Below are 11,511 nucleotides of genomic sequence, written 5' to 3'. Positions count from 1 at the left end.
TATCATAATCTCTAATCCCTGAAGACCACACAGCAATCTAAGAAAATCACATGAAACAGAGGTACAGTGGTCCGTAATTGCCAGCCGAACAACAATGGTTGCCACAGAATGGTAGTTGTGTTCATCAACACTGATACTACTAACTTTGACACTTAAGCTAATCATGTGCTAGAAGAAACAAGAGAACGGGCAAATATTCAACAGTAAAAACAAATCTTAACAACATTAATGTTGCATGCATGATGAAATACATAGGCACCTACTGTGACTTCAGTAGTTCGCAAAAGGACCCTGAAGAGAAAAATTAGATCCTCTCCTGAAGCTCTGGATGAAACCTCCTTGAGGTTCAGACCAGCCAGTGACCCGCACTATGGGGGTTTCGCTGGCCCGTTTCCTGGACCGCAGACTCGCCACTTTGGAATGCACCTCCTCCGCCGAAGTGAAGCCAGCGGACAACCGGATCGACACCTCCTTCAGTACAAATGCACTCTCAAAGAAGTATTTGAGGAAGGCGAGCTCACTCCGACCCCCTCGGAAATCATGGAAAACCAGCAGCTTGATGCGCGACCGGATGCATTCTATGGTACCAGACTCGTGCCAGAACTTTAGGTTGAGCTTGCCAGTGGATTGATCAGGCTTTCCAGACTGAAAGTTCGATCAATTAAAAGCACATACAGTTCATCAGCTATCGGCAGAAATTAGCAACATGATGCTATTACATTATGCAAATGAAGGCTAAAAGAAGACCTTGATGTGGAGCGTCTCAACATTAGGAAAGCATCTGAGGACATTGGAATCATCTTGGCATCATTGCGTACTCCGAAATGCACCTCCAAAGACAGGATTCTCACACTTGGTAACATGGTTCTTGGGCTCACCCTTATCCCAGACTGGAAATGCAATCACATTGCAATGCAGCCAATTAAGAAAAGAAAGATCGCAAATTTAAATTGATCAGTTAGGAATTTATGGTGAACAAGATGAGGCACCTTGATTATGGTGTTGCCAACCTCTAGGACCTGATTTCCTGGGTCCAAATCCAAGTAAGCCAACAAGCGCAGCTTGGGGGCATGGCCAATCTTCACCTTGGTGCGACTGCTATCATGGGTCCAGCCTTCCAGATTGATGAGCCGCTCAAGGCGTGGGGCGTTCACCACGAAGATTTCTTCGAAGAAGGATCCGATTATCTGCACGCACCGAAGGCTTTGGCTGACAAGGCGGAGCCGAAGCGTGAAAAAATTACCTTCGACACTGAGCGTCTCCAGCACGGGGCTCCTGTCGAGGATGAAGTCCAAATCCCTGCTCTCTACAAGGATGTTGCAGAGCCCGAGCTCACGGAGTTTGGGGAAAGAGGCGGAGCGTGGGAGGCCGGCCGTGTCCGAGAACTTCCAGCAGCCGAGGTGGAGCTGGGTGAGGGTGGCCATGCCGAAGAAGGTGCAGGGGAGGATGACGTCGAACGGACAGCAGCGGTTGAGGATGACGAGTTCCAGTATGCCCTTGGCGGCGAGAAGCTCAAGCCAACGCGTGAGCAGGCCATGGAACTCCTCTGTGCAGCTCTTGATCAGGTGGACGCAGCGGAAGGGCCCCGGGTGCGCGTCGAGCACGCGGGACAGGGCGGAGGTGGCGGGGTCGAGATCAGCGTAGACGAGGACGAGCGGGGCGGAGAGCCAGACCCCGCGCCAGCGGTGGGAGAGCGCGGCGGTGCGCGCGGCGTCCTTGACGGGCAGGAGGGAGACGATGTGGCGGAGGAGCGCATCGGGGAGGCGGCTGACGCGGTCGACGGCGTCGTCGGGGGAGAGGGCGGAGAGGCGAGCGGTGGCGGAGACGGGCGGGTCGGCGTGGGTGTGGTGGGTGCGGTTCAGCAAGCGGCGGTAGAGCGCATCCATGTCGTGTAGGTCATGCCCGTGGAGCAGCTTCTCGTTCATCACCGCGACCCCGAAGTTGCCCAAGCTTAAGGCCGCCGCCGGCGGCGGCGGCATCGCCTCGGTGGGGACGAGGGTTTTCAGCACCGCGTGCTGTCCGTGGAGTGGAGCAGGAACACAGCACATGGGCAAATAACGCTCCAGATAGCTTTCACAAGAACATATTGTTTTCAAGGGAACAACAACATACTCCCTCTGTAAACTAATATAAGAGCATTTAGATCACTATTTTAGTATTCTAAATGCTCTTATATTAGTTTACGGAGGGAGTAATTAGCATGAGCTGCAAAGTTGCATATATAATTAGTAATGTTTCATTACAACCAAAATACTTCCTCTGTTTCATGTTTATAAGGCCTTGAAAGACATTTCAGACAAGGTGTAAAGTAGCTTATTTTTAATTGTCTGAAATGAATGTTGTAAGGGCTCCCTTCCCTCCCCTCCCGCGCGGCGACCGGGAGGGCAAACCCTAGCGCCGCCAGGCAAGCTCCCCCTTCCCCTGCCCTCTCCTCGCCGCCGCCTGGTTGCGCCGTTCGGCAAAGCCCGGTCGGCGTCGGGGGCGGTGGGGCATCTCCTCCCCACGGGCGGTGTCGGCAGACGCGGGCGTCTGCATCGGGTGGTGGCAGCGCGCTGGCGGCGGGGCGTGTCGGCGCGCTGGCGGGCGGCGCGGCCTGCTGCTCCCGCTAGCGCCTGGCCGAGGTGTGAAGGCTGCGCGGGGCCGTCGGGCTAGCTCGGTCTGGCTCGGCCAGATCTGGCCGCCTGGGCTACGCGGGCACCATCGGGGCTGCCGTCGGCGGGTGATCCGGTGCTGGTACGCTGGGGGGGGCGGCCCCAGACTGAGGCGGATTCGCTCTCTTCTCCCCGGAGCGGAGGCACGTCGAGGTGACTGGTCGGGAGTTGCGGCGGAGGTGTTGCGGCGTCCCGGCGGAGGCGCTGATGTCCCTGGCCATGAGGACGGCGGGGATGTGGCGGGTGGAGGCGGGCATTGGTCTTCCTTGACCAGGGGCTGTAGTGGACGCGCCTACTAGGCAGCGTGGTGGTCTGCGGACAGTGGCGTGGCGGCATTCGGTTCCCCTCTCCACGGTGATGGCCCAAGGTGGCAACTTTGCCCCCCACTTCCAGTTTGCTGAGCTCCGGAGATGATGGGCGTGACCAAGGAGAAATCTGGCGCGGCTATGGCTGCGGGCAACGGCGACGCTCGTGGGCGTCGTCTCCTCCTTGAAGGCGTTGTCATGGCCATGTCCATCCGCTCTACTGACCCCGGAGGAAACTCTAGGCTCGGTTCACCGGCCAGGCAGCGGCGGCGTATCGGCGCCGTTTCCTTCTTGGAGGTGCTGCCTAGGTGCTTGGAGTGCTACGCAGCTGGTGAGTTGTCTCGCTCGCCTCGGCGGTGTGGCTTGGGGTGCAGGGTTGTCATGTGCGGGATGTTATTGTGGACATGAGAATCCGGGGCGCTATGTACTCCAGCATTGACGCCTCATCGGCGACGTCTTCTTTGAGTCAGGCTAGCTCCCGCTGTCCACTGGCCGATCTTCTAGGCACCATCGGTGGAGAGTGCGTTGATCTAGTTTGGTTAGGTGGCTTGTCGTGTTATGAGGTGTTTGATACCGGGGGACGCGGCTTGTGTGCTCTGTGTCCGTACTTTTCGCCATTGTTTGGCTTGAGTTTGGGCAAGGGTGTTAGTTGCTGATGTTGTCATGGTGATTGTGGGTGTTAACCTCTCGGGGTGGCACATTGCCCAAAGGAGTTGTATCAGCCATTTAGGCTCTTCTTCTATGAATATATGATACGCATGCTTGTGCGTATTCAAGAAAAAAATTGTCTGAAATGATTTATAAAAGTGAACGGAGGGAGTACTTTGGTAGTCCCAAAGTACTACCTCGTCCATCTAAAATACTATAAAAGAGGAATATTTTTATGATAATTTATGTTGTCATGAAAACGGCAAATTTCTTTAGCAAGCACGACAAAACCTAGTGAAAAACCTGAACTGGGCGGATTTTTCATTCATACTAAAGAAATTTCCCATCCACAGACAATACAAATTGACATGAAAACGTTTGATTTGTCTTGCCCTCCCAGCGAACTTCACTTGTTTTGAAAATCCAATATAAAATATAGGATGTACTATAATTTTGAAAGTCAAACTTTTCATGCTGGGTCAAATTTGTAGAAAAAGTATTGGCTTGCTATCATTCCAAAGGTACTTTTCATGATTTCATATTTTATTTATTTCATACTCCCTTCTTTCACAAATATAAAATGTTTTGAATATCTTACTATTGACTACGCACGGATTAAAATGAGTGAACAAACACACTAAAACTTTTCTGTATACATCCTATTCAGAACAAAATTAAAACAGCTTACAGCTGTGAACGGGAAGAGTATTTTAGAGGTTGATATTATTTTTAGCTTGATTAAACATAGAAATGATTGACTTTAAAAAAAATCAATGTACCTTTTATTTTGAAACGAAAGGAGTACAATTCGTCCACAAAGATGTCCTCGGCATTGCACTGCCTATCGTTCTCCCATCTCGCTCCTCGACACAAGTCCATAAAACATTGTCTTTTGTGATCTTGTACGAAAGAGGGGCGGAAGTTTTTTAAACGTCTCTCGCGCGACTGCTGGGCTTTTCTTCATCGTGGCTGCGGGCGACTGCTCGATTACATGGCGACCGATTCTTCTTCCACCAGGCCATACGTTCCTCATACGTTGTCCCATCCCTTATGTTAAGGAATTTTCTAGATATTGTCGCGCTATCAATCGATATGGATATATGGTTAGCATGTTTCATCTACTGTTTTCATACAGGACCCTCCAAGGGCCTGCGCGGGCTGTTTCTAAGTAGTGACATATCTACGGAGCATCATGCTCGCATACTCCCTTTGCCATGCACTCTACTTCCTCCATTTTTAAATGTAAGTCTTTATAGAAATTTCATTATGGATTACATACGGAGCAAAATAGTTGAATCTACACTCAAAATGTATTTATATACATCCGTATGTGGTTTATAGTGCAATCTCAACAAAGACTTATATTTAGGAACGGAGGGAGTAGAATGCAAGGGCAGTTTACCATTGGCATGCTCAACTTGGAAAAAACGATTATATGTCTGCCTCGCGCGGAACAGCAGAAGGTTACATCACAAATAGTACTGCACGTTTTTTTTAAGTTGCGGGAAAAAAAAGTATTGCACGTTAGTGTTTGTTAACGGGTGAAGTCTATTTTAAACCTTGAATTCATATGGCTCGTCCAAATTAAACCCTAACTTTTCAATTCCTAAAGTTGGTACCCTGTACTCACTGATCCCGGTCAATTTCAACCTGAAACCTGTTTGGCGCAATATGAAAGAGATGATCCCGACCGGGCTTAATCTGTACTCTCACTTACAACACTGGCCCGCATGTCATTTCCAGTCTCCAGTCTCCATCTTATCCCCAATTCCCCTCCTCTCTCTCTCCTAAGATGGTGGAGCGGGCGGCCGCATAACGGCGGAGGCGTTGGTCAGCAGCGAACTTGTTGAGGCAGACGAAGCAGTTGAACAGCCGCCCCCTTTGTGTTGGAGCCGGACAGCTCGCTGTACGCGAACGCCTGCAGCAGCCCGTCGATGGTCGCGCCCAGGCCTGCTGCCGTCCCGTGGAACAACCGTTGCAGCTCTCGTGGTGTGACGAGGACGACGAAGCTTCTCCTAGCCGGACGCAACGTAGTACAAAGCTAGCACTAACTCCGGCTGCCTTGTTCCTTGATTCCTAGTGGCACGATCTCCTTTTGTCAATCCACCGGGACGTGCACTAGGTTGCTACTTGCCCTAGTTAGTCAACAGACCCAAGACACACATCAGCGCCGGGTTATGCCATGTTTAACTCCAACAGAAAGGAGGGGCTGGCGGTGGAGCACCCCTGAATTGTCCATGGCCTAGCGCATGGCGAGGCATGGCTGTGCGGATGTCGAGGGAGGCTGGCGGGAGGCGTTCCCTTGCCGTCGCACACTCACGAGGACAAGCACCACACCCTGCTCCCCGTTGCCGTGGACACCGGCTGGCTGGGCTTGAGCACGAGTTGCGATTCCTACAGACAGAGACGAAGAGAATAAGCAGAAGATGAATATGAGAGGTGGACCCATGTACTCAGTGAGAGAAGAGAATAATCCTGACCGGGATCATTATTTTCCTAACACACCAAACTGGCATATAACCGAATCCAGGGTTAAAATAGACCGGGATCGATAAGTATAGGGTACAGATTTCAGGGATCGAAATGTTAGGGTTTGATCCCGACCAGCCGTATGAATTCAAGGTTTAAAATAGACTTCACTCGTTTGTCAACGTAGCATATAGTCTTCCACCTGGCACATCGACTTACTGAAAAACTAATCTCACCTTCATTTTCATGCGGCCTTATTACGGCCGTTCAAACGTCTTAGTTATCCCACCTCATCAGCAATTTGTTTCACGAGATCTTTTGAACAAACGGTCAGATTGGGTCGAGTACGTCTTAAACCGTCGTTTTCGCGATCCCTACACTCTCCGTGCAGCCCAGGCCCTATGAGGTTATGAAGCTGTCAAACTCGAAGACAAGACAAGAAGAGGGGGTCCTGGGTAAAAGGCACAAATTTGACCTCGGGGTGAAACTATTTCACAAAGTAAACTGTTTTTGAAAGTATTTCACCAAATTGACCCTTAATGTGCAGCGCCTGACAACAAGGCGCTGCAAGTAGAGTGCAATGCCTGGCTGTCAGACTCTGCACAAAAGGGTCAGCGGAGTGAAATACTTTTGAAAATAGTTTAATTCATGAAATACTTTTAAAAACAATTTAACTTATGAAATACTATCGCTTTGAGGTTAAATTTGTTAATTTTGTGAGGGTCCTGATTTTTCGTTGCGCTATGGGCGATGAGCTGATGGCGTTGTCGCCCCTCTAGAAGACTCCCCTGTTTTCCCGTCTGACCGATGCATGCATGGATGGTTGAAGTCGACGTTGGCCGAAAGTCCAATTGGGTTATCACGTCCGCGATCAAAACACGGCATCAACGACGAAGCAATGACGGGGCCATATGTAAATCGAAACCATACATACATACACTATGCATACAAATGAAAGTAATCATACATCAGCTCGAGGAAAGAATGTATACAATGCCAGCAAAGAAGTCGGAAAAGAAGAAGAAGAAAAAGATCTACTAGAGAAAAAGTAAGATAAAAACATGGAATCTCTCAAACACAACATATCGCAGCATCAAAACTGCACGCCGATCCCGACGATCATAGCTGCACGCCGGTCCCGTTGGCGCCGCCGTAGGCCTGGTTGCGCTTGCGGCGGCGCAGGACGATGGCCCAGGTGATGGCCTCAAGGACGAGCGCGACGCCGGCGAGCGTGGCGAGGATGACGATGTAGCTCGTCTTCCAGCCCGTGACCGGCTTGAGGATGTTGAGGCCCTTGAAGATGTTGACGGCGGCGAGGACGATGACGGAGTAGCCGACGGAGTGGTGGTAGGCGTTCCAGTAGACCCGGTACTTGTTCTTCTTGTCGGGCCTGAGGAAGAGCGCGAACACCTGGAGTGTGGCCAGGCAGAAGATGGCGATGCCGATGTTGCGGTGGGTGGTGTAGGTGAGGCCCTTGGACTCGCTGCCCAGCTTCAGGCCCAGGCCCCAGCCGGCGACGCCCAGCACGTAGCCGGAGATCTGGCAGGTGATGTGGAGGTAGAACCACGCCGGGTCTGCCGCCTCGAACACGCGGAGGTAGCGCGCGATCATGGCGCCGAGTGGGATCAAGATGCCCCATCCGACGGCGTTGAGCACTCCGTGGAGCTGTTTGTGGATGAATCACATGGTTAGAAAGAAATTAATAATGAGACTGTGACCAAATTCAATCAAGAAGAGGAACATTGGTCAAAAAATAGTATACGTAGTGAATTACTCTTCTACTTGCAATGTTTTATGATCAAATGATCAAGTGCGTCCATGATTGAACAGCTCTAGGCGGCTAACTTTTTGCGTCATAATATTAATATATTACGTAGTACTACTAGTTAATCAAGTTGGGGTGGTGAAAATTCAGAGGTTTGGTGCAGGTGCAGCTCCCCCAGCTAGCAAGCTACTTGTTGCTTCTCAGAGTTGAGTTTGACCATCGTTCCTCATGGAACGCTTGAGCAAAAGGGGAGGTTTATCGCCATCACTATCAGTGGATCAGATCGCTGAACCCATCAAATCAAGTCGTATTATTGAAATCCTAGGCCTTCTTTACATGTCACGTCCAAATTATATGAACTGACCAGCTCTCGATCATTATCTCCAACTATACTGAACTTTTATGGTCTGAAATACTAATTAGTTGATCATAAACAATGTCGCCATCCGATTGATGGCTTATGATAACTTACCTAACATGTAAACAATTCGACAGCGAATCGAGCATTGAGCCGTTGAAGAAAACCAAGAGCATATATACTGCTAGAATTTGTCTTTGTTTACTAGATAGAGTTGTTTGATTAAACTACGAATCAAGCTGTAGACAGAGAGACAGGGCGGCAGCCGGCGGCGGCAGGGCAGGTGGAGGAGAAGAGAGAAAACTTACGTTACGGCGGTGCAGCCTGGAGTTGGAGCCGCCGGTGCTGGTGCCGGAGAGGAAGTCGAGTCTCTGGACGGACTGGACGTTCGGCCCCGATATGGAGTGCTGTGAGACGCGGCCGCCGGAGACCGGCCCGGCCTGCCACACCGTGTTCTGCGACGTGGTGTTGCCCGGCAGCGCCACCGTGGCGTAGATGGTGTAGGCGCCGCCGGCGTACTCGGCGCTGGCCGGGACGGGCACGTCGAAGGAGAGGGCGGTGTTGTCGAGGGTGGGGGCCGTGTTCCTGAGGATGGTGGTGAGCACGGACACGGCGCCGCTGGTCTGCGAGGCGATGAACACGTTGCTGCCGGCCATGCCGCCGCCGCTGGGGTTGATGCCCCAGCCGACCCAGCCGTCGGATCCGGACGGCGCCCGGAAGGCGATGTCGGCCGTGCCGTTCACGGCGTGGTACGTCCAGTGGAGGCTGGCGCCGAGCACGGGCAGCTGGTTGCACTTGAGGAACGTCCGGCCCCCAGTGAAGGTCGCGGAGAGGCAGCTCTGCGCCGTCGCGCCCGCCGCGAAGAGGAGCACCAGGAGAGGGAGCCACGCCGTGGAGTGGCCTGGTCGCGCCATGGCAGCGATAGAGGTCAGAGCACGCGGCAGAGCACGTATGTTTTGCTTCCGGCGGGTTCTGGTTGGAGGTGCGAAATGGAGAGCGGGAGGCGGAGGAGGTGGTGGAGCAGAGGGAGCTGGTGGTGGTGAGAGGAGGAGGCGGGGGGAGGAGGTATATGTACCGGCCGGCGACGAGAGGGCGCGGTTGTTGGGGAGGCTGCCGTGCGGGTGGAAACTTCCATGCCGGGACGCGGGACTGGTGTTTTTTTCAGCGGACAGAGTCTTCTTGGCTGCTGAACGATAAACCTTCTCTCGTCTAAAAAAAGGCGCTGAATAACCGAGGCTGTACAGTTCATATCTCCGTTGAAAGTTCTAGGCCGGGCGCGGGGGAGACCGTTTCCTCCTATGATGTCTAGGCTTGTATGCCCGCTGCAAAGTGCAAACTGTTTTATTTTTATTTTCTGAGAGTTGAGAAAGAGAGCGGCAAGGCATATTCCGCAGCGTGAGCTTGCGAAGGCACCCACTGTTCCAGCACAAAAGGAAATGCCTGTACGAAAGAATAGATGCTGTGCAAAGGGATTCATTCCGTTCCAGTACGGTTCTTCGGACAATTTCTTCCTTTCTTGCTGTTATCATTTCGGTCGTCTTGGGGTGGACCCTCCAACTGCAGGCAACCGTCTGGACTGCGCGGTCGGAATGTTTAGCCGTTCAACATGGTCGTGTATCAGTCCGTCGAGCGGTTCAGACACATTTTTCTCACAAACCTGAGACAAACTGAGGGACTGTGTGGGAGTCCGGATAGCAGACATGTAGGACTCCGACACCCCGGCCACCTAAAAACCCACCAAAACCTCTCCCGGGCCCTGCACCTCCATCATTTTATTTTCTCTCCTTTTGTTTTTCTCTCTTGCCTTCCCCCTCCACCATCCCGGCCGCCCCGCCACACCCCTGCCGAAACTCAAAGAGACCGTCACCTCCAACGGTACACCTGGGCTCCACGCCGCTTCTCCTCAACCGTCGTTTCACACCTCTTCTCCTACCGCCACACAGGTACCATCCACTCCTACGATACTCACCATGCCCGACAACTATTTGGAGAATGCCCGTGCTAAAAATTTATGACCCTCTTTGAAGCAATGGATTTGAATATGGAGTACATATACAAGCACAAACGGCACCCGCGAAGGCAAAAAAGGATGGTACGGGAACAACATGAAGTGGAGCCGTTCATGTCCACATTCGTGTTTAACAATATGTGTGAGCTCATATCTAGTGAGGTTAGGACTCACAAGGGCTTCAACGAGGTGCACTTGAACACCGTTGCGAAGCACGTGTTCGAATTATGTGGGCAGGAGGTGAACTCCACCCAGGTCTACAACCACCTCGGGAAGTGAAGAGCTAGATGGATTCAAGTGTCTAAGCTCAGAGACTTTAGCGGCACCTCATGGAATCAGACCACTTGGATGGTGAACTTGCAGTGGTAGGATTACACCCTTTTTTGGATGCGGTGGTAGGATGACACCATAGTAGGGCTAGGTTGAACTTGATATGCCATATGATCATGCATACTTACTATTGCTCTTCTGCTCCATTGCTTGTTCCTTGAACAGTTACTCTTTTGCAATGCTAGGACAAATGGTATGTGGTGTTCTTACAGTTCATGGGAAGCATGCAATGAACAAGTGTCAGGTTTCAGGAATAGCTGCAACAGAGGGTTTTAGACTAGGCAGGTGGTAGAGGATGCTTACTCCAATGATATGCTCAAACAGGCGTGCGCCAGTGTTCAAGTTGGCAAGGTGGGTCGTCAGTTTGCGCTGAAGAACTTCATCATCATCATCCAGTTCGTCGCGATTGCAATGTTGTGGCGTTGAAGTGCTCGATGTCATGTGTAAGGTGTAGCAGGTAAGCTCACCACATAGGGTACAAGGTTAACACACCTCCCAACCTGCGTGCAACCAAACATCGTGTAGTTGAATGAGTCGAGCCAGTGTAGGACATGAAACACCATGCCAAAACCGACCCCCTAATGCAGGCAACCAAAGGAGGTGCGGATGTTGGTTTTTTGTTTCCTCAACCAGGCCCAACTCAACAACACATGCAATGGAGGGAAAATGGAAGCGGGGAACCAAACACGTCGGAAGCAATTGCATCAAAAGATCTTTGGATTTGCCACGCTTTCTTTGGCATGCCCGGGTATCACAGCGACATCAATGTGCTGCAGCGATCATCATCGTTTGCTAGGCTGATTGAAGGAAAAGCTCCTCCTTGCCACTATATTGTCAATGAGGGCAATGAGTACAATATAGCCTACTATCTAGTTGACGAAATCTATCATCCACCGGCTACCTTTGTCAACACCATCTCTAATCCAATTGGCCAGGAAAAAAAATCAAACTTTGCTAAAAAACAAGAAGCAGCTAGA

The 11,511-nt window shown here is 51.4% G+C and overlaps 1 protein-coding gene and 1 pseudogene across 1 annotated transcript; both read right to left on the bottom strand.

The window, feature by feature from the left end:
* Positions 1-270: 270 nt before the first annotated feature.
* LOC119292804 lies at positions 271-2,048 on the bottom strand (annotated as a pseudogene).
* A 4,918-nt stretch (positions 2,049-6,966) lies between these two features.
* LOC119291388 (cytochrome b561 and DOMON domain-containing protein At4g12980-like) lies at positions 6,967-9,328 on the bottom strand. Its single transcript, XM_037570139.1, has 2 exons — positions 8,505-9,328; positions 6,967-7,738 (listed from the first exon to the last, which is right to left on the bottom strand). The coding sequence occupies exons 1-2, from the start codon at positions 9,108-9,110 to the stop codon at positions 7,193-7,195; spliced, it is 1,152 nt and encodes a 383-aa protein (XP_037426036.1). The 5' UTR covers positions 9,111-9,328; the 3' UTR covers positions 6,967-7,192.
* Positions 9,329-11,511: the final 2,183 nt, after the last annotated feature.

Source organism: Triticum dicoccoides, chromosome 4B, assembly GCF_002162155.2.
Source record: "Triticum dicoccoides isolate Atlit2015 ecotype Zavitan chromosome 4B, WEW_v2.0, whole genome shotgun sequence".
Taxonomy (NCBI): Eukaryota; Viridiplantae; Streptophyta; class Magnoliopsida; order Poales; family Poaceae; genus Triticum; species Triticum dicoccoides.
The sequence above is the reverse complement of the archived record's forward strand: the minus strand, read 5'-3'. Positions and strand labels throughout refer to the sequence as shown.